This window comes from Arachis hypogaea, chromosome 15, assembly GCF_003086295.3.
Source record: "Arachis hypogaea cultivar Tifrunner chromosome 15, arahy.Tifrunner.gnm2.J5K5, whole genome shotgun sequence".
NCBI lineage: Eukaryota > Viridiplantae > Streptophyta > Magnoliopsida > Fabales > Fabaceae > Arachis > Arachis hypogaea.
The window spans coordinates 18,595,030-18,618,564 of NC_092050.1; the positions used below are offsets into that span (position 1 = coordinate 18,595,030).

At 35.5% G+C, this 23,535-nt stretch overlaps 2 protein-coding genes and 1 pseudogene across 2 annotated transcripts; 2 read left to right on the top strand and 1 right to left on the bottom strand.

The window, feature by feature from the left end:
* The first annotated feature begins 231 nt into the window (after nucleotides 1-231).
* LOC112749797 (chalcone synthase 6-like) lies at nucleotides 232-1,828 on the top strand. Its single transcript, XM_025798185.3, has 2 exons — nucleotides 232-534; nucleotides 743-1,828. Exons 1-2 carry the CDS (start codon nucleotides 357-359, stop codon nucleotides 1,732-1,734), a joined length of 1,170 nt encoding a protein of 389 aa, XP_025653970.1. The 5' UTR covers nucleotides 232-356; the 3' UTR covers nucleotides 1,735-1,828.
* An 11,293-nt stretch (nucleotides 1,829-13,121) lies between these two features.
* On the bottom strand, nucleotides 13,122-16,869 carry LOC112749799 (ERAD-associated E3 ubiquitin-protein ligase HRD1A-like; annotated as a pseudogene).
* A 394-nt stretch (nucleotides 16,870-17,263) lies between these two features.
* On the top strand, nucleotides 17,264-19,358 carry LOC112749798 (probable NADH dehydrogenase [ubiquinone] 1 alpha subcomplex subunit 12). The gene is made up of 5 exons (XM_025798186.3): nucleotides 17,264-17,665; nucleotides 17,916-17,942; nucleotides 18,359-18,450; nucleotides 18,789-18,898; nucleotides 18,985-19,358. The coding sequence occupies exons 1-5, from the start codon at nucleotides 17,574-17,576 to the stop codon at nucleotides 19,141-19,143; spliced, it is 480 nt and encodes a 159-aa protein (XP_025653971.1). The 5' UTR covers nucleotides 17,264-17,573; the 3' UTR covers nucleotides 19,144-19,358.
* Nucleotides 19,359-23,535: the final 4,177 nt, after the last annotated feature.

Below are 23,535 nucleotides of genomic sequence, written 5' to 3' on the forward strand. Positions count from 1 at the left end.
TGGTGGTAGACAAAGATTACTAGTCTCTCAAACCAGTCAGAGAGAACGTGGTCTTTGAATATTGACATCACTATATAAGCCCAGTTGAGCACGTGATATCTATCTTCATCTACCCCCTCCAATATTATCCATTTAATTCCAATTATGCCCCTACTGTCATGCATATGAAACCCCCTCTCTCCCTACCTTAATAAGTCTTCAGAATACCTTATAAAACCCCATCTTCCACTAACAAGTGAGCAACACAACACACCCTTTAATTATTAGCTACTGCATTTCCTTCATTGATCCTAATAATATATTTCGCAGTGCTACCTTGCTAGCTTAGCCATACACCCCAAAGAAGCTAAGAAAAGATGGTGAATGTGTCTGAGATTCGCAAGGCTCAAAGGGCTGAAGGCCCTGCAACTATAATGGCTATTGGCACAGCAACACCACAAAACTGTGTTGATCAAAGCACTTATCCAGATTATTACTTCAGAATCACTAACAGCCAACACATGACCGAACTTAAAGAGAAGTTTCAACGCATGTGTATGTATTCTAATAATCTTATTTTCATCATCGTATCACTCAATTTTTGTAATTAAACTCCAATTACTCGAATTAGGTCTATACCTAAAATTAAGCTTTATCACGTTAACGTTAAAGCACCAATGATATAAGGTGACTCCTAACATATTTGATTTGATGAATTCGTGATAGTAATCGATGTCAATTATTTATTACAACTAATTTTCAGGCGACAAATCAATGATAAAGAAGAGATATATGTACTTAACGGAAGAGATATTGAAAGAAAACCCTAACATGTGCAAATACATGGCACCATCGCTGGATGCAAGGCAAGACATGGTGGTTGTGGAGGTTCCAAGGCTGGGAAAAGAGGCGGCAACGAAAGCCATAAAGGAGTGGGGTCAACCAAAGTCAAAGATAACACACTTGATCTTCTGCACCACAAGCGGCGTTGACATGCCCGGCGCCGATTACCAACTGACGAAACTCATAGGCCTCCGTCCGTCCGTGAAGAGGTACATGATGTACCAGCAAGGCTGCTTCGCCGGCGGCACGGTGCTCCGTTTGGCGAAGGACTTGGCGGAGAACAACAAGGGTGCTCGTGTGCTGGTGGTTTGTTCTGAGATAACCGCCGTGACTTTCCGCGGTCCAAGCGAAACACATTTGGATAGTCTTGTTGGGCAAGCATTGTTCGGTGATGGCGCTGCTGCACTCATTGTTGGTTCCGATCCTCTGCCTCAGATCGAGAAGCCTATCTTCGAGCTTGTTTGGACTGCTCAGACTCTCGCTCCCGACAGCGAAGGCGCCATTGATGGCCACCTTCGTGAAGTTGGACTCACATTCCATCTTCTCAAGGATGTTCCTGGCATTGTTTCCAAGAACATTAACAAAGCACTCAGTGAAGCTTTTGATCCCCTGGGAATCTCTGATTACAACTCCATCTTCTGGATTGCTCACCCTGGTGGCCCTGCAATCTTGGACCAGGTTGAAGACAAGCTCAAGTTGAAACCTCACAAGTTGAGAGCCACACGTGATGTTCTTAGCGACTATGGAAACATGTCCAGTGCATGTGTCCTCTTCATCTTGGATCACATGAGAAACAAATCACTTCAACAACGCCTTCAAACCACTGGTGAAGGTCTTGAATGGGGTGTCTTGTTTGGCTTTGGACCTGGCCTCACTATTGAAACCGTGGTTTTGCATAGTGTGGCTATATAACAAGAAGGGGGAGGAGGGTCCTTTAATCAATTCCTGCTACTTATTTATGATTTAGTTTGATTATTAATATTTAATAATTGATTATTGCGTGCGACGACAAGTCTTTCAATTTTATTGTGTAAGCAAATTAAAGGAATAGAAAAATACTCAAATCACATCATTGTGAAAATGTGGCGTCAGTTAACACATTCAAATGAAATATGTTAAGTGTGTACTAAACTCACTCGATAATATAAAATATATGTTAAAATATAAATTAATAATTAATTTTAATGATTAATTTTGATATACGAATAATATTTTTAATAAAAAATATTAAGTGAACATCAAAACATTAAATTAATTATTTTGTATGGTGTATATTTATATATATTAATTTATATATTCTTTAAATTAATAATCAATTATAAAAATAACTAAACCTGTTAAAATAGATAAATGATCAAATTTATTTATAGTATAATAATTTTTAATATAAAATGTTAAATACACAATTTTTTTTACACAATGATTTATTAGTGACTTATTTTTAATGTATTCTTTTTAATAAAGAAACGAGATCACAGGCCCAAAAGAAAAGTAAAAGACTAAACAACAAAAGCTCTAAAGAATTTCATCTCTCTTTGAGAAAAGAAAGTCAAAGCTTCATTGAAGCAATACAACCCACTCGAAACTGACTGAGCGAACTTGACAAGCACATTTGCAAATCTTAAGTGAAGGTCATTTGGTAGTTGTTGTCGACACTGCTTTCCCATGCCCCTAGATGTGATGACAATCTCTAAGATAACATGGAGCAGTGTCTCGGTATGGCCAGGGTATCGAGGATAGCTAGTGTCATTGGTGAGCCCCCTTCTTTGTCTCTTATTATTAGTAAGAAGAGCATTATGCATAAGTAACCATGTAAACGTTCTGAGACGTTGAAGAAGCTTGAGTTTCTATATTTGCTTAAAAGGTTTTCCTGAGACTTCCTCTGTATCATAGAACACCTCATACGCAGATTTAATAGTAAATTCCGCTTTAGATTTAATAGTGCGAATCATATCTAGAATTTTCTCAGATAGACTTTTATCAAGCAGCTCCCAATTCCAAAGCCCTTTAGGAGTAGCAAGACCATCAACCTTAGCATCATTTTTAATCTCCTCTGCTCTGTTTAGAACCACTTCTCTCAAAGATTGAATGCCCGGAATCCAGTGATCATCCTAAAAAAGGATATCTTGCCCATTCCCAGTCCTCCAAGCTATCTTAGTTTTGAACGTGTTCCAGACCTTGGAGATGCCCTTCCACGTGTTAGAGCAATTAGCTTTCTGGTGCACCTAAGGCATTTCCAACCTTCCACAAGAAATATTTATTATATAGTTCAGTTGGAAGGTTAGGAATTCTCATATAAATAGCCACTTTTTGAATATTCATGTCTTGGGGGGATAAACAGACACCTCCATCTTTGGACCAATAAGTAATGATCTGCAATCATCCATGGTCCCTCAAAGAGGGCATGGGAATAATTTTCCTGATCAAATAACCGAACTAAGAAGAATTTTTTCTCTAAATCCATGACTCTGATCACATCTTTTCTTGCTCATCTTCATTGTACCCATCTTTCCATGGCTAACAGATTAAGGTTTTTATCGAAAGGCTTCACGATGAGAGATCGTTTTTAAGGTTTGCACCATTCATTATATTCTTCAAGTGAAACATCAATGTTGGACTTAGGATTGAAGGGAACGTCTGGTTCTGCGTCAAGAGCTATGAGATCTTCATCTGACTTATACTCCTCAGCTATTAGGTTTGCTATCTCTTTAGGATTCAAGTTGTCAAAGCCATTATCAACCACCATATCTCGATAAGACACCTTTCGAATAGATTGTTCCTTTGGCATTTCATCGCCCTTATCATTGGGTTGATCACAGACCATCTCTTCATCAGCCATGTTTTTATGGATATGATACACATCCACTTCCACATTATATGTTAATAGATCTTCTACCATATTTTCTGATGGAGTTACATCATTTGGATAATTGATAAATCTATATTTGATGATAAATTTTGGCTTGAATTAAATGGATTTCATCACATAAACTCACATTTATTCACTAAAATAGCATACCTTTGTGATTTCCTTTCAAATTGTACTTAATTGCAAAAACATATTTTTTAGGCTTTAAAAATGCTAATTTTAATTCCCTTAAATTCTATTTGATGCCTTGATGTCTCTGTTAAGTGATTTCAGATTTTAGGGATCAAGGATAGATTGGAAGAAGTGGAAAAGGAAGCAAGCAAGAGGAGGAAACTATGAAAAAAAATGAAGATTTTGGATCTCTGCAAGCATGCGTACGCATCTGTGTTGCCGCGTACGAATGTTCTGTTCATTCCTCGTCCGCGTACGCAGACCACATTGCCGCATACACGGGAATGCTAACACGTGCCTCATTAAAGGAAACACGCTTGGGATAATTTCTGAGCTCTTTTTTGCCCAGTTTCAAGTCCAATTCGAAGATTAGAGGCTGGGGGTGAAGGATGTTTGGGGGACACATTCCATTAGTTTAGTTTTTACATAGTTTTGAGTTTTAGAGAGAGAAACTCCTCCTTCTCTCTAGGTTATAGTGTTTCTTGTTCATTTTCACTTCAATTCATAGATTAGATTCTTGTTAATTTCAGTTTTTATTACTCTAATTGTAGTTTCTCTTTTCTAATTTTACTTAGCACTCTTATAATTTTAGTTATTTTAGGTTATGATTTTGGATCTTGTTGGATTTGGATTCTAGTAATGTATTGAAGTTTTTCATGTTCCAATTGTGTTATTTGAATTGTTATTGTTGATTATTGATAGTGGGTATCTTTAATTTGGATTGTTTTCTCAATTTTATGATACTTTTTATCGTTGCTCACCAAGTGTTTGAGGAAATATCACTTGTGATTATGAAGTAGATTTTCTTTCTTGGCCTTGGGGTTGAGTAATTAGAGACTCTTGAATTGTAAGAATTTAGTGTTGATTGGTAATTGAAGGTTGCTAGTTGGTTTGAACTCCATTAAATCTAGTGTTTCACTAGGATTTGACTAGAACTTGTGGACTAGAGTTAATTTTGCTCACTTGACATTCCTTCAATTGTTAGAGGATAACTAAGTGAGAGTAATAGGCATTCACCATCACACTTGAAGAATGCAATGAGGATAGAAATTCTAATTCTCACCCCTAGCCAAAATTTTTTATATTGATTGATTGTCATTTCTCTTGTTGAATTTGATTCCTAAATTCTCTTAGCTTGATTCCTTGCATTTGTTATATGTTATTGCTATTGCTATCTTTCTATTGCATGCTTGGTAGTTAATTAATTGTTGATTGATAGTCTTAGTTGCTTCAATTTACTTGTTAGTTGCTCATTGTTTTAAATTCTAGTCACTTTACTTTTTTCATACTCAACTCAAAAACTCCCAAAAATTCCTAACCAATAATGTACATCATGTTACAATTCCTAGAAAAAACAACCGGAATTCTACTCCCGGTAATTGAATTAGTTATTGTGACATTCTTCTAAACTTTGATTGGAGATCACTAGTCGGTTTAGACTATACTCGCGATACTTGAGTTGAAAATCCTTTGAAAAATTCCTAAGCGACATTTATCCTCCGTCAATAATCCATTTTAACTTTTTTTGTGTGCTTCTTGCCACCAGATCTTCCTCCTCTGGTGACTGCTTCTCTGGCTCGGCAGTAAGGTTCTAAGGATTCATAGAGAGAAAAAAAGTTTGGGAACTTATTATTAGTGTTGCTGGTTTTTAAGGTACTTAATGCATGATATGCATATATACAGAGTAAAGTATTGTTTTTGTCCCCAACGTTTGGGGTAAGTCTCAAAGTTGTCCCTAACGTTTAAATCATCTTATTTAAGTCCTTGACGTTTCAAAATCGACTCAATGTTGTCTTGCCGTTAGTGATCTGTTAATATAACTGACAGTGAGACAAAATTGAGACGATTTTAAAATGTTATGAACTTAAATAGGACGAAAACGTTGGGAATAAAAATGATACATTACTCTTAAAAGAATTAAAAAGAGCATGTACATATACAATAAAGTATAAATTATATCTTTTTGTCTCTAATATACCAAACTTCTTCAATGTTTAATTTAATTAAACTTTATTTTTAACTTTTTAATAAAATTTTTATTTTTCTTCAATACTTTTAATTTTTTTACGACAGATAATTATTTAATTTATTTTTTAATTTTACTCTTAATAAAAAATAAATTTACTTAAAATAAATGTAATATGATTAAGAATAAAATTTAAAAACAAATTTATTTAGAATAAAATAATATAATTAAGAGTAATTTAATTAGATGCAATTAAAAAAATAATTTGAATAATGATCTACCATAAAAAATTGATATTATTAAAGGATAAAATCAAAATTTATTTTAACATTAAAAATAAAGTTTAACTATATTAAACATTAAAGAATTTTGGTACATTATTAGAGACAAAAGGTATAATTTATACTTTATTGTATATGTACCATGCTCTCTCTTTTTTTACCGCAAGTTTATGTACTAGTCATTTTACAAATATTTCGTGATGAGTAAAAATTTTTAAAAGTAAAATTAAAAAATAAATTTATTTAGAATGAAAGTAATGTGATTAAGTATAATTTACTTAGATGTGATTAAAAGATAATTGAATAACTATGTAGCGTAAAAAATTGATATTATTAAAAGATAAAACTAAGATTTATTTATAAGTTAAAAATAAAGTTTATTTAAATTAAACATTAAAGAAGTTCAAATACAATAGATACAAAAGGGCATAATTTATACTTTATTATATATGTATCATACTCATTTTTTTTTCTTTTTCTAGAAGTTTATCTACTAGTCATTCTAGAAGTATTCTATGATGAGTAAAAATCTTGAATTCGTAATGCAATTTATTCCGTTAAAATTTATTTTCATTTTACTTAATTTGGTAATTCTTCTAAGGAGGTAAATACCAAATCAGTACCCGAAAGATTCTGGTGCTGACAAAATGGTACCTTACTATTGGGATTGACAAAATGATACCTAAATGATTTAAAAAATTGACAAGCGTGTCCTCGTACTCGCCGGACCACAGCTCTGGTGAGAACGATGCTGAGCTGACCACCGATTTTTGCTGACAAGATAAAGTTAATTTTAGCTAGAATTTTTAATTAAATAAATCATCAACCTACCTAGAAAATCCCTAATTGAAATTGAATTTTTCCTAAATCAAATGGATTTGCCTTAAGCCCTAATTAGCTACCATTGTTACTAGTTACTGACTTACTGTGACTAAGTACATCTCCCATTCTTTCACTACGAGTAAAACTGAAAGGTCACGTAGAGAGTGAGAGATGTTGCTGTAGAAGCTTGGCGCGAAGAAGAACGAAACGACGTGAGAGACATTGTCGAATCTAGAGCTTCAAGTGTAAGGGATTGCAAGTGGCATCATCGTGTCTCCATTCTTCGCTGGGAACGACCCTACGAAGAGGTAGGTTTTTCTTCGTTCCATGCACGTTGCCTTTGTGGACAACCTTATGATCATTTTGATTATTTTAGTAGTGGGCCATTTTTGTTGTTTGTTTTCTGCGATTATAACTTCTTGTTTATTCATTGTATCTTCCCTCTACTATTTTTTAGATGGATCGTCTAGTTACATTTTTGTATCATCACATGGGTTCTTTGAAAAGGGGTGGAGACGGTAATGTGATATACGACGGGGGTTTAGTAACTGAGATACATAAGGTGAATGTGAAGACATGTAATTTATTTTTTGTTGAGGACTTATTTTTAGACTTGGGTTACCCTGAATATAATGAAGTGTATTGGCTAGAACCTGGTTTAGATTTAGCTAAGGGTCTAAGAATGCTTAGGACAGATGCTGAAGTGATGAGGATGTGTATGAGAGTGCGATGAAGAATGACAACACTGTCCATCTTTATTTTGATCATCCTATTGATGCCAACCCTGAAATTGTTGACGAAGATATGATGTCTGATGGTAGTAGTGAGAGTGTGTATGAAATCAATCCACCTGTTGATAATGTGAACAAAGATAAAGTGACTAATAAGGTAGTTGATGAGACTAATGAGAGGGAGAATGAAGTTGTGAATGAGGCCACTGTTGAGGTTAATGAGTTGAATAAAGGTGTGAGTGTTGTTGTGAACAAAATTGTGAATGAAGTTGTGAATGAGGCCACTATTGAGGTTAATGAGTTGAATAAAGGTGTGAGTACTGTTATGAATGAAGATGTGAATGAAATAAATGGGGATAAAGATACTGAAGTAGCATCAGCTCCAGAGAAGAGTGTTAATAAGGTTAGAAAGAGACATCCAAGACTACCACTAAGTGGTTTACCCCAAGAAAGAAGAGCTGGTGAAACTGGACAAGCTGAGGGTGATTTTGGAAAAGCTGAGATAGTAAATGAAGCAACACATGAGAATAATGCTAATGATGCTAATGAAGGTGATAATTTTGAAACTCCAATTGTGGATGACTTGATGCTAGAGGAAGTAGTTACAGAAAATGCAACAGGCAAACCTTTTGTTTCTATTTACTTAGAGCATATCTCAATAAACATTGTATCATTGCTGTGAAACATGTATCATCACATAACTTGGAGGAGGTGCTTACCTATCTTAACTGATTTTGTAACAGATAATGTTACACAAACAAATGAAAAGACAAATACAAGAAAAAATCATCCAAGGCCTCAACCGTCTGGACAGAGAATTGTACCTGAAAAGGATGATGAAGCACCAAGGGTAGAGGTGCCTAACCCGAATAGAGAAGATGGAGACAGTGGACCTGAGATGTATCAATACAAGTCTGAAGAACTATGTAGCCCTCCTAGATCTGATGATGAAGAGGAACCTGTATTTCCTCAACATAACCCCAACACACCATATGAAAAAATTACTCTGGAGTTGAACATGGAGTTTGAGACCATGGACCACTTCAAAGCAGCAGTGTAGAAGTACAACATACAAATTGTGAGACATGTATTCTATCTTAGGAACGAGAAGAAGAGGTGTAGGGTGATATGCTATGACCCCGACTGCCCTTGGTTGTGTTACTGTGCCAGGACCAACAATCCAGCCTCATTTTAGATTAAGAAATTTGTAAATGAATATACGTGTCCGAGAAGCAACAAGAGTAAGTTAGTCACATATGCTTGGGTTGCTGAAGAGCTGGTGTCGAAACTCAAAATCCATCCCAACATGTTACAGAGGGAGGCACAGGAGTGGTTTAAGGTGGAGTATGACATTTCGGTTAATGAGAAGATGATATATAGGACTATGGATAAGGCAAAAGATGTTATTGAAGGAACAGAGAAGGATCAATACCTAAGGCTGAGAGACTATCTGTACGAAATAATGAAGGCTAATCCTGGGTCAAGAGCAAACATGGGGACTACTCCACAGCTGGATGGGTTGCCAAAGTTTAGGAACTTGTATATTTGTTTGGTTGCTTGCAAGAATGGATTTAAAGCAGGGTGTAGACCTTTTATCACATTGGATGGGATATTTCTGAAAGTTTACTTTGGAGGATAATTACTAACAGCCGTTGGTCAAGATGCGAATAACCAACTATTCCCAATTGCATACGGGGTTGTAGATGCAGAGACTAGGAAAAATTGGAGATTCTTTCTTAAGGAGTTACATATTGACATAGGAGACTACAATGAGAATGAATGGGTTTTTATGTCTAACCAGCAGAAGGTAATATGCACTATGAACCTGTTTTGTGGTGTTAGATTCTTCTTTATATTATTACATGAATATCTTCTAATTATGGAGTCTACTCTTCAATGCAGGGATTAATACCAGCATTACAGGATGTGATGCCAGGTGTCAAGCATAGATTTTGTTGTATGCATATGTGGAGAAACCTGAATAAGAGATGGAAGGATAAAGAACTTAAGGGAGTATTTTGGCAATGTGTGAAAGCAACTACTTATCAAGAGTTCAATGATGCAATGGCTAATGTGAAACGGATCAATAAACAAGCGTGGGAGTATTTGTCAAAGTTTGAGCAAGAGCAATGGTTGAGATCAAGGTTTTCTGAGTGGTCGAAGGTAGATAATCTGACAAGCAATAACTGTGAGTCTTTTAATTCAACAATTGTGGGTCTGCGAGGGAAGAGTATTTTGACAATGTTTGAGGAGTTCAGGTTCTACATCATGAAGACAATGGCTACTCACAAGGACGCATTGATGGCCTACACTAGACAGCTGGCCCTTGTACAAGTCAGTAGGCTGGAGAAGGAGAAAAGACAAGCTAATTATTAGGAAGCACAATGGTGTGGTGATGATGAGCACAACCAATTTGAAGTTAGAAAGTGACAACATAGAGTGAGAGTGAACACACGGGAGAGAACATGTTTATGCAAAAAATGGCACCTGATTAGACTACCATGCTGTCATGGGATTGCAGCAATCCAGAGAAAGAATGAGAAGCCTGAAGATTATGTCCATCACAAGCTCACCATTGAGGTATATAATAGGACTTACCAGTTTTACATTAACAGTATACTAAGTCAAGAGTATTGGGAGCAACATGAAGGGTTGCCATGTCTACCCCCTCCATACAAGAGGCCTATTGGCAGACCTACAAAGAAGAGGAAAAAGGACAACACTGAGCAACGCTCTGGGAGACAATACAATGCCAAGAGAAAATATGAACAGATAACATGTCAAACCTACAATAGAGTCAGTCAAACAAAGTTATTAATTAACATATATTTACAAAATATAATTGAACTATTTGTGTCTATGTGAATGCTGAATTACTTTATTGATTGTCTCTATATAAGACTGGACATAATAGTAGAACTTGTCCTGAGAGACCAACTGGAACAGTAGCTGAAGAGCAAGATATTGATGAGGAAGAAGTTAGATAGCAAAAAGCAAATTGGGAGGAGATCATGGAGGCTGCACATGTTGCAGATGAGGAGGAACTCACTCAAAACCATCCACAAAGTCAGCCTGATCAGGTAAACAATGCAATTTAGCTTACCTTGTTCACAAAGTGTTGGATCTGAACCTATATAACTTTTTTTTAACTAATTGCCAAACTGATTCAGAACACTATCAATGATGGGACCACTACAACAAATGCACCACCTCCTAATGCAGACATTGTACTAGCAGCATCCACTTTGGTTAAACCAGCAACTGGCTCAGAACCAGCACCTCAAGTGACCACAAGGCCAACATCACCAACACCAACAAGGAGAGGCAGACCTACTTTTGTAAGGGGCAACACAGTTAATCCAAGAGGAAGAGACAGCACCACTCAAGGAGGACTGGCAGCCACTTCAACTACACCTCCAACTCCCGCACAATATGCAGCAACTACACCACCACCCTCTGCTCAACCTAGGGTTGTTAGGCCTCCTGTTAGGTCTAAATCTCAAATTTCAGCCTCACCATTGAGTGCTGCAGCCCCATGTAGTGGGTCTGGATCAATGACACAAGCCCGAATAGTTAGGCCCACTCTTCAAGTCCAAACATCAGCTCTATTTAGGCTACCAACAATGACTAGAAAAACCATGGTCGTAGCAAGCCCAGTCACCCAAAATAGATTCATAGGCTTTATGCCCACTCCATCTTTGAAGAGAAAAAGTCATCTGGACCACCACCATCAAAGCCATCCACAAATGAGAAGAAGAAGTGATATGAAAATCTTGGATTTTCAGTTTGATGTTAGCTCCATTTTGGGTCTGAAATAGTTACTATGAACATAAGTGTCATTATGACATCTTAGTGCTATCCTAGTTTTTTGTGGTTTATTAGTGTTATTTTGGGTCTGAAGTATATTATTCTGAATAGTTATAGATTTTATTTTCATGTTATGTTACTGGTATTTTAATGTGTCTGATATGGATTAAATGACTCTCCTATGAACAATGGAGTTCCTATGAGCATCAGAACATCTGCAACTTTATTACATGTTGTAACTTATTGTCAATTAGAATGGAACTAGGATGGATTTTGGATGGGATTTGGCTATATTCAGCTTCTGTTGCTATAACTATTTTTAAATGCTTACCTATCTTTTATATAGCTTACTCACATCACAACAACAATAATTCAGTCACAGGACAAGAATAAAACAACATCCATTAACTCATCACAATTACAATGATTTCAACATTACAAAGTAAAAAAGTGTCATTGTTAAACTCTTAAACTGTCCACTGTCTACCTACTTAGCCAAATAAAACATATTGAAAGCCAAATTTAACCCAATCAATATACAAATGAAAATCAGCAACAATTTAACCCTCTTCAGATGCTCCTTCATTTCATTCACCACAGATAGCACCATCATCATCCTATCAATTTCCAGGCCATCCCCACACTTGACATTGATTCTGCTTTTCTTTTTTGGTTCTGATTTGCCCACCATGTTACTATTCTCCGAAAATACTTCTCCTTCCACACATTGCTCTTATATTTCATCTAACCATTGAAAATACCCGCATCGCATTTGTGTGTTCTAGCATGAAACAAAAAATTCATGGATCAGAGAATGATTGAAAACTAAAATTGATTAACCAGAGATGACGAAATAAGGAGGGCTATTGGATTACTTCGTTAAATATCCATCAACACTCCAAGCTTACCTTTCACATAGGGCATCATAGAAACCATCTATTAGGGTTGTTACTTGTTTTTGACTTCAACGGAACCATTGGAAGGGGACAAAAGCATGTTTCGTCGTAGGTTTTGGTCACAATATCTGAACCATCATCCACGTCGAAGGCTTGCATCGATGACTGCTTTCTCCCGATTGCAGCTTTTTCACGAGCTCTAGCTGTATGCATCTTTCAATTTTGTAACCTGGAGTATGCGTGAACGAAGAGAGCAATTTAGGGCTTAGGGCAAATCCATTTGATTTAGGGCAAATTCAATTTCAATTAGAGATTTTTCAGCTAGGTTGATGATTTATTTAATTAAAAATTTCAGCTAAAATTAAACTTATCTTGTCAGCAAAAATCGATGGCCAGCTCAGCATCGTCTTCACTGGAGCTGTGGTTCGACGAGCACGAGGACACACTTATCAATTTTTTAAATCATTCAGATACCATTTTGTCAATAACAATAGTGAGGTACTATTTTGTCAGCGCTAGAATCTTTCGGGTACTGATTTGGTATTTACCTCTTCTAAGAGTAATGTATCTTTTTTATCCCCAACATTTTCATCTTATTTAAATCTCTAACGTTTTAAAATCGTCTCAATTTTGTCTGCTGTCAATTCTGTTAATAGATTTTTAACAACAGGATAACATTGAGACAATTTTGAAATATTAGAAACTTAAATAGTATAATTTAAACGTTAAGAACAACTTTAAAACTTACTCCAAATATTGAAGGCAAAAACAATACTTTACTATATATATATATATGTAACGGTAAATGACTTTTCAAAAGCTAGTACAAGCGCGCATCCCCCCCCCCCCCCCCCCCACATTCGCCCATTAAAAGAATAAAGAAAAAAAAAAGGCCTAAATGTAACAATTTTAGGAGGGGCTGTGCATTTACAAATTAGTATATCACCATGAAGAGCATATATAATTCAAATTGATGATACATTGGAGGCTTGGAGCAATCTCGTGATTTCTGAATTTCTCTTTTTCTTTTTGCTATATCTACATTTGACAGTCTCTTCATGGTTCAAACCACAAATAAGGAGCAGTCATTATGCTTTTTCATGATGGACATGACTTGATGCCATTTGCTTGCCTATGCTATCTGAGGATGATGATGACGATGATGATGTGCCCTCATCTACACTATTTTCAACCTTTTGTCCTCTGCAAAAAGCTGGAGCTGATTTTGTAGAATCTGTTCAAAACTGAGGGTAGAAAAATCTGAGTTAGTAAGATCGATTTCACATTTTCATGGGTTAAAATTTGATGCCACGGCAGGGACTACAATGTTGAAGTCCACTTTTTGGTAATCCCAAAATGAAATAATGTTAGATAGCACATGCCATCCAGAAATAATACCAATTTGTTTGGGTATATTTGCTATCATTTGTGCTTATTGAGATTCTATAATGTAATTCTTAAGCTGGGTGCGGAATTGAGAACAATGAGAAGAGAATTTCATTCTATGGTCACTATAATCATCAAATTAGTTTATTTTTCATATTCAGGAAAAAGTACACAAAGACTTCACATAATTTAAAGAGAGAAACAATTGTACCTCAATCTGGTACTGAAGAAGTTTTCTTTGAGCTTCCAGGTGCGAACTTGGCATATCTGGATGTGTTTGGGAAGGAAACAAATGGAAGTGCCCCATCTGAGGAAAGGATACAATTAGTCCACCGTGGAAAACAAACGGCTTTTGTGCCTGTTCACTGGAAGCTTGTTCTCCGTTAATCCCCGTGTTAATGGATTCACCCAAAGACATTTGAACTGGAGGTTGAAGAGCGTACCCAGGAGAGTTGTGAGATTGAGAAGTCGCCTGAGTAAGAGCGCACAACTAAAAACTGACACTGATATATAAGAAGAATACGGCTGCTAATTTGCTCCTTTGTTTTGCACTTTTTCATGTCTTTATTAGACAACACTATCAATAACCAGCAAAATGCACAGCATAAGACTGATTTCTTAATCAGCTCTAGAAAAAAACATGGATATTTTCCATGCACAAAATTCATACCATACTAAAGATGATGTGGAGGGGTAAACATAAGAATTCTCGTATATTGAAACAGCAGCAGCAGCAGCTTGACGTCTGGCTTGATGGCGACTCAAATTATCAATTGCCCCACCACCGCCAACCTCATTTTGAGCTGAGCTTCCAGTGCTAGTCCCTGTTCCTGTTCCAATTTAAAATATCCAATATTAAATGAAACAGCCAATAAACATATATGCAGTGTCATAATATTTGAAATGACAAGGAAGGCAACATGCTTATTTAATCATAAAGTAACACATTCAAAAGATTTTAAACAGCAAAATTGTTTTCATCAAGGAAAAATGGAAAATAAACAAGGTTTTGAAAGTTAACTATGAAATGTAAAATATATATAGCAGTACATAAAAGAACATGAATGACGGATACAACTGTATAACAAGGAGATTAAGTATCATTAAAAAGTTTATAAAATGATGATGAGTTAAAAAGAAGAATATGTAGCATTAGCAATTGTTTAGAAGGTGCGATTTGCAAAAGCATCCACTTGATTGAATCAGACTTTCAACTCTATTTTTCTATTTTTGATTCCAAAGAAAACTGCATTCATTTGAAATACTAACGGTTGAATTAAGAAATCTGCACATTATAAACATGTTTTATATTCTGGTAACCAGCAGTGTTTGATTATTTCATTATTATATGATTACCCTGTCGATGAGCATCTGATTGTGCTCCTTGCTGGCCTCCAGTTGCAGTTGCCCCATTTTCGGGTGGAACAACCAGGGCTCTGCAGGTAGAGCAAGTATGTTGCCGCTCCAGCCATGATCGGAGGCAATGAACATGAAACAGATGTCCACATATAAGTTTCTTGGCAGTAGTCATCTCTTCACGACAGATAATGCAGGTTGCATCACTTCTGCATAGCCATTTAAGAAAAGCACTCTTACATACAATAACTTTAATATAGTAAGCAGAGGTGTTAGGTATAGAACTAACGCATTATGCTCTTCAGGGGTTGCCTCTGGAAAACGGTCCTTCATATTTGAAGTGATCTTACAATATCGGATGTAATCTGCAACACGGACTTTGAAGTTCCTAAATGTCTCGTAAAGCACCCGTATTAAGTGCAGAGGAACACCGTAGTTTCTGAAGAAAACCTAATGTTAGCAGGGAAAACCATAAAGTGTATAGCCTTTACAATGCTATCAAACTAACATAAAATGAGAACAAGAACAAGTAAACCAGATGTATAATTGATACTATGTGCATCATTGTCAACTATAACACTGAATCTGACTCTAATTGAAGCCCAGTGCAAACAATTAAGAGTCAATGAAACACACAAATGAACTACGATTCCAAGAGTGCATAGATCCAAGAGCTACCATATACATGTAAAGAGTAGGCTGAACACTTACATAAAAATTACAAGGAAGAAGAAAAGATACATAGACAAGTGAAGCAAGTCCCTGATAAGTTCCAAGTAGAATGTGAAGATTGGTTTCCTTTCCCATTGTCCTTCCATGAGCATGTTACTGATATAGAAAAGATATTTTACAAAAACTGACACTGTTGTAGTTGCAAGTATCATGTACCTGGGAGAAAAAGATCATTTGTCAAAAGGAAATCCCTGACTATATATTATTTCAATGCCACAATATTGGGAAAAATAGAATGCATCAGCTAACAAATACAACTGCAGCCTCACATACTAAACACACTCCTATTGGGAAAAATAGAATAAATCAGTTCACAAATACAACTGAAACTGCACAAGTACAAGCTTGTTCTCAAGTCAAGTGTATTCTCACCCAAGCCCAAATTCTGCTAAGTACTATTCATAGTTCTGAATTTAAATTGGTCATGTTTTGTTTTGCAAACTTGTATGAGAACAAGAAAAGGGAAAGGAAGAACGACTTACTCAAAAGAAAAGAATATTGAAACAGACGGTTGCCATGTTTGAAACAGATGCTTCAGAGAACTGTATAAGGATACGCTATCTAGGAGAAGAAGGAAACCATAAAAGATACAATTCGAATGTGGAATAACACGGACACAGCCGCACAGAAGGAGTGGTCTCAATGTACTCAACCCTCTTTTGAGCCAACCAATGCAAAGCTTTAATCAACAGCAATGCTGTGACCATCGCAAGGAATGTAAAAGAGAAATCCTGCCTAAAAATAGTAATGGCGAAGAGGATTTCCATAATCTCCCTCCATGATTGCTCGTTAAGCCTTTCTACCTCGGCTTCCCGAGGAGAACCCAGGAAAACCTTCTTCGTTAACTGCCATAGAATACACATAATGACCAAACCCATGTTGAGAAGAAGCACTAAACTAATCTTGGAAGTTGAAAGATACACCATTGCTGGATAAAACTGGTCTCTACTGTTAAATCATAAATGCATGATATGTGATAGCTAGAGTTGCAATCAAACTGAGACCCGCATATGTCTTCGGCCTCATCATTCCACTCTACACAAAAACACAACAATCATTAATCAATTCTCTCTTCTAATTTCTACGCATGTAACCTGAACTACATATGCATTTGGATATTTCACAAATAAGAATGAAGCAAAATGAAATAATAGGATTGATCCTATTGCTTTTTCAACTATCTATACGTAGCTGGGGAACCGAATCAGCCACACAGAAGAAACCAAAACACACACACACACAAGATCAAACAATTGAGGTGCCATAGAAAAAAGAGAGAAAATGTAACGAAATAAAATGCACGATTCTTTAACCGCATATTCAAATTAGAGTAGAAAAATGAACAAGATACTACATCCTTATCTGAATTGATAATTGAATTTTTTTCATTTAAAAAAAAAAAAACTATGCATATGAATTCCCCCATTACAGTGAGCCCTAACTTGGAATCAAGCTAACACGGTATCAAAGATATTCAAGAAAATAACTTAAAAAGAAGTGGCGTTATTTGAAGAAACGAATTACCAATTGAGCAGTGTCTCTCTGAGTTGGTGTGATCGTAAACAGAGTTTTCTTCCAATTATGAGTCTTAAATATTTGATAATTGGAAGAAAATGATGTTAAGTGTAGCCTACCAGCTCTCGCCACGTACACATCTCAAACATTTATTTATTTAACACAAAATTAAAAAGAAAAAAGGAGGCGAGAAGAGAAAAGAGACAGTAAGAGGAGGAAATGGCATCATCGGTGGTAAAGAACGTCATGAAATCGATCAGAGAGAAGGGTTTCGGTGCCTTCCTTAGAGAGCTCAAAGATGAAGGCTACCTGTTTGTCCCTTTTTCCCTTTCTATTTGCTTCCACCCTAAATCGTTTACACAAGTTCTTCACTTCCATGGATTCTGTTGCATTTTCCTTTTCTTTTAGGGATTAATCTATTGTTTTGTTTTGTTTATTCACTTAAAAGTTCACAGTTCCTTCATTTACCTGAAATCATTGACGATTCCTTGATTTGATGAACAAGAATGTGATGCTTATTATGCTTTTGAGATTTGTGCTGATATCTGTTTCTCATTTCAGGAGGTGCCTTCCGGACGGGAATCTCTTGTAAGTGAATTAATTGCTCTGCTTTGATCTTCTACTTTATCATGTTTCAAAGCCAAATGCTATTTGCTTGGATATGCTTCATGAAATGATAGATTTTAGAGATTCCTTTATATGCAATTGAATGAGCTTATCCAACTATTATTCAAGTAATGATTGAGCATTTGAAGAATGAATTGAAATTTGAAAATAATATACAGCATTGACTTTGTCTTATTCGATTTTCAAGTGAACCTCTTTGAGTACTAATGGAGAAGGGATAATTTAGCCTTTATAGGTTTTGATTGCAAGTCGCTATTTTTAGATTCTTGTTCCTGTCATCAAGCTGTTTGGATAGAGATCAAGTTCCATACAGTTGGTGAAGGCTTGGGTTCACATTAACAATAATTTTCACCAATTTTTTGTCTGAATTTATGTAGGCAAACCAAGATTCATAATATTGGTGCAACGCTTGTTGGTGTTGACAAATTTGGTAACAAGTACTATGAGAAACTTGAAGACACGCAATACGGTTAGTTCCTACTCCTGCTTTATATGTCTCAATCTGTGCATGTGTGTGATAGTTTAAGTTACACATGGATCCATATGGGCAGGAATGATCTTGTTCTTAGGAAACAACATTGAACATAAGCATTCTGCACGTAGCAACCGGAATTACAACATAGTGAACGAGAAAAGGATATGGCGAATAGTTCTTTAATATTGTCCTTTGATGGCCCATATGATACTATGCATTCCCCCTTTTCCCAATAATTTCCCTTATTATGTCTGGATATCTGTCAGATAATATCTGAGTTTCAATATATTGTGTGCTCATACATGCCATTGGGTTTCCTTGAAAACTGGCAGGAAGGCACAGGTGGGTTGAATATGCAGAGAAGAGTAGATATAATGCTTCACAAGTTCCACCTGAATGGCATGGTTGGCTCCACTTCATAACTGATCATACAGGAGATGAGGTGAGGTGAATTCAGTTATTTGCTTAATCTTTCCTTGTTTGTGCCATGTGGTCTAAAAGATAATAATGCAGTGAATTTTGTTGCAGCTTCTTTTGCTGAAACCAAGAAGGTATGGTGTTGAACACAAAGAAAATTTGTCAGGAGAGGGTGAACAGTATATCTATCACTCCAAGGGACATGCACTCAATCCAGGACAGAGAAACTGGACAAGGTACCAACCATGGCAATCCAAGCCTGAACCATGATTACAGTTCATCTGTGTTGCAGATGTTCCTGAATGTTGGATTTTGATATCCTGGATAAATGTCTTGCATTCATATTGGAGGGAAAAGAAGTGCTTTTCTCATGAAATAAATTGAATTATTAGCCGTGGTAATTGACTCACTCACTCTGTAATTCAAATATTTCTCATACTGCCACAAATTTCCATTTATTTACGTGTTTAAAGGATTAATCGTTATATTTTTGGATGCCAATGAGTTATAGCTCAAATGGCATAGTCTCTCCATACTCATTTAAAAGGTTGTTAGTTCAAGTCTCCCTATATTTGATAAAAAAAGAATGTTTTATTTTTGGAGGACGGGATTTCCTCATGTTCCCATTCCTGTTTTTCATTAGGATTAACATATTTTTTTAAGGTTATAGTCGCATTTTCTAATTTCTACTACTAAAGCTCAAAGCTGTATGTACTTTCACCCACGCCTTCTACGCTTGAAAATTCATGTTTATTTGTCTACCACATAAAAATATTAGCTTTATGAAAAGGCCAGGATAGTGCCATTTCTGCAAGAAAAAATAATTCATTTGAGGTTTCAATGTTCCTTTTCCATTTATGACAACACATAAAAAAAAAAAAAAAAGCCGACCCAACTCAAAGGAAAGAATTAATTCTTCTGATGTCCTAGCTGGAATTTTTAATCAATCCACACATTCTCTCAACAATAATACTCTACGTCCATGTAAAAAATACATTCAAATTATCCAAGCTGTTTTTGCTAGACGCGCCTCCCCCACCCTCCAACTCGTTTGTGATACACACGCTCTAACATATTAACGTAAACCTTCACTACTGCAACTTAGACCTTCTGCTCAACGTAAAGCTCTCCTAGTTCTTCTTTGCTCGCATTCTTCTTCTTCGTTTTCTTTATCGATTTGCATTGCATTCAACGTAATAAGCTTCGTCGTTCTTCTTTGCTCGCATCCATCTTCTTCGTTTTCTTCTTCGATCTGCTTACGTTGCATTTATCTTCTTCCCATTCTTCGATCTGCACATAGCATTTATCTTCTGAATCGAAACAATGAATGATTCAACTTCAAATTAGTTAAATGAGAGTGATTTAGATTATTCTTCTGAAACGAATCAAGCGGACGAGGTTTGGATTTTTTTTAATCGAATTGAATGGAATGCAATTGCTAAATTGAATTGAATTGAATGGACGCAGGTGTTCTGAATTGAATTGAATTGATAATATCTAAATTGTAGACACATGTGTTTTGAATTTGATTTTATATAATGGATAATGTTCCGTTCATTTAGTACTATACAATTGTTTCACCTTAATAACGTGTTCGGTTCATTATGCAGATAGCCGTTCGAATTTGAATTTATATAATGGATAATGTTCTGTTCATTTAGTACTATACAATTGTTTCACCTTAATAAGATGTTCGGTTCATTCTGCAGACCAGGTGTGTTGTGGATGAACAATTTGTCCCAAAGGTTGGGATGACTTTCAAGACACTAGAAGAAACCAGAAAGTTCTACAAAAATTATTTCAAACTTGCCGATTTTTCTACCAAAATAAGGAACACGACTCGGAAGGGAGACGAGATTAAGAATCAACTAATCGTATGCAGCAGAGAGGGGAGATGGAAATCCAAAATATCTCTAACTCTGAAGACAAATCCCTCAGCTGTCATAAACTGTCCAACCAGGATTTACGTACACATATTGAAGGACATCGGTCTTTGGAACTCGTTCACAAAAGATGCATTCGACAGAAACTGGAACAATTTTGTCACAAAGTACGGCCGCTGTAACGTTCGTTACCCTAAGCCTTATCTCTAGCCGTAAAGCAAAGGATAACAAAGTGTCACGACAATTCTAAAACTTATAATATATAATATAAGTCCAAGAATTTATATAACTGGAATCCTAATGAAGGAATAAAAGCTCAAAGTCGCATAAAGCATAATTACAAAACGAGAAGCGTTCACACACGATAACTAAACACGTAGGTAAAGAACAAAACATAATATATATAAAACCTTGTAGATAGCTCCAGGATACACAATGTAATAATTGAATTCACAAGATTATATATATATATATATATATATATATATATATATATATATATATATATATATATATATATATATATATAAGTATGAAATACCAAAAAGAGGATTAGTCACATCCTGCGGAGTTTAGGCCAACTAGTCACAAGATATATATATAAGTCTTATTTTTCTCAATACGCGATTCTGGTCAGACTAGTGCTGGTACGCATTCTACCGAAAAAACTGAAAAAAAAAAAAAAAACATGTTTTGCTGTTTTTATTACAGTTCGGTTCAATTTTCAGTTCTGACAATGAAGACAACCTACAAAGCAACCAGACCCAACCTGTTCATGTAATTTGAGTTGATTTGTTTTCTGTGCTTGTCATTTTGAGGCTATTGGATTCATCAGTGAAACATAGGGATCACTTAGAGAAGGGTAATTAAGCATTAACAAACCTGATTACCTAGAATCGCGGACATAGTTTTCTATTCTTTTAACTTTCCGTGTGTGGTTTCTTTTGACAATTTTGTTTTGCATTTTTCTCACCCGGAGTACTCTATTTTTTCCATTCCTGATGTATTTGTTTAAGGTTGGTTTCCAATTTAGTAATTACATTTTGTTTGAATGTTGACTTATCGTTTACAATACAATAATGAGACTAGCTAGAACTACAAACAAATCAAATTGTTAATCTCTCCTGAAATTCAACCTTGGTGTAAGATTAACAATACTTAAATATTTGTGTAATCTTAAATCTGAACAAAGTTTACTCTAAAAACTATAACAACAATGTAGATATAGATATAGGAAAAGTTATAAAACGGTAGGAACATTATCATATTCTGCATCTTTATTATTGGTTTGCATCTTTATTAGAATATATAACCAGATTAGAATGCTTTTCTACTAGTGCTCTATTGTTATTATTACTATTGTTCTTATTATGTAACTGCTTTTTTATTTCAGGTTGATTTGCAAAAAGAAGTTTAGCTGTTTTATTGGAGAAGACACCATAACTTAGCTATCTTTTGATAAAAATTTATATTTATTTTCAGTTGTGTTGACTATTAAACTTTTAAACTTCTTTAATTGTCGTATTTGAATTCCTTTTGTTATTAAATTTCATTTGATCAAGACTTTGTTAGCTATTGTGTATTTGTGTTTGTCGATTTCAATATTATGACTTTGTGAAATAGTATGGTAGTATTTTTTTTTGAATTGGTTGAAAAACTGAACAAACCGAACCAAACCAAACCGATTTAATTGGTTTGGTTTGGTTTGGTTTGGTTCGGATGGCTTCGATAAAAAAATCGAATCGCAGTTTAATTAAACGATTAGATCGGATGACTTTTCTCTAAAAAATCGAACCAAACCGCACCGCGAACACCCCTACCATGTCAACCTAAACAAGTCGTCAAAGCCTCTCGTCCACCATAGTTCTACCGTGTTGATGTTCCCTCTCGCCTTCCGCTGCGTCACTCTGATTATTCGTCACTAATAACTCGAATTACTCCACTACATCGAACAGAAATTTTCCTTTAAACCAAATACCGCTTTTATAATATTTTCCAAAACCTTCAAAACAAGTTTAATCTAAACCTTTTCAATGTCAAAACTTTTTCAAAAGACTCAAAAATCATTTATTCTTAAATCAATTACTTTAAATCATGATTTTCTTTAAATTCATTAAAATTCTTAAATCATAGCTTTTCAATTTGAATTATTTTTGAGAAGTTAAATTACAAACCTAATTCACAAAGCAACAAAATCATAGAACTCACTTATTCTGTAAACCATATTATACAAAAGAGAGCATAAGATCCTCCGCTCCGTCATCATCTCGCAACTCACCGAGGTGGGTTACGACCTGCAACTGAAAAATAGCAACATATGCTATGAGAACCGGAGGTTCTCAGTATGGTAACAATGCCCAATATGTAAGATGTAAGGTTTCGATACGCCAAAGGCAATCCTAGAACTTCACATCATAGATATTCAAGCTTAACAAAATAAATTAATTAAACCATAAGCCATAAACAGGGTTATCTAAACTTAGGAGATTTCTAACTAATACTAATCGCACCCTTGTATCCCACAGCCTTTGCCAACCTAACCTCCGTGCGATTCCATAGCCACCGACTTCAAATCATCCTCAACGCTAGACAATCACAAGTATATGAAAACAAGTAATACATAGGTAATATTCATGTATAACAAGTAATTCAAGAAACAGGTATGCATATTATACAATTAGGCAAACTACATGTAATCAAAGCAAACAAGCACATAAGAGATGCATATGATGAATGCCTGTCCTATTGGCTGTGATATCACATGTCGGTTATAGTGCCA

Bases quoted from the DNA above. Each gene is read 5' to 3' on its own strand.
- LOC112749797 (XM_025798185.3), top strand. From the start codon at position 357: ATGGTGAATGTGTCTGAGATTCGCAAGGCTCAAAGGGCTGAAGGCCCT. The intron at 535-742 runs GTATGTATTCTA...ACTAATTTTCAG, and splicing joins AGAGAAGTTTCAACGCATGT to GCGACAAATCAATGATAAAG.
- LOC112749798 (XM_025798186.3), top strand. From the start codon at position 17,574: ATGGCATCATCGGTGGTAAAGAACGTCATGAAATCGATCAGAGAGAAG. The intron at 17,943-18,358 runs GTAAGTGAATTA...GAATTTATGTAG, and splicing joins CTTCCGGACGGGAATCTCTT to GCAAACCAAGATTCATAATA. The intron at 18,451-18,788 runs GTTAGTTCCTAC...GAAAACTGGCAG, and splicing joins ACTTGAAGACACGCAATACG to GAAGGCACAGGTGGGTTGAA.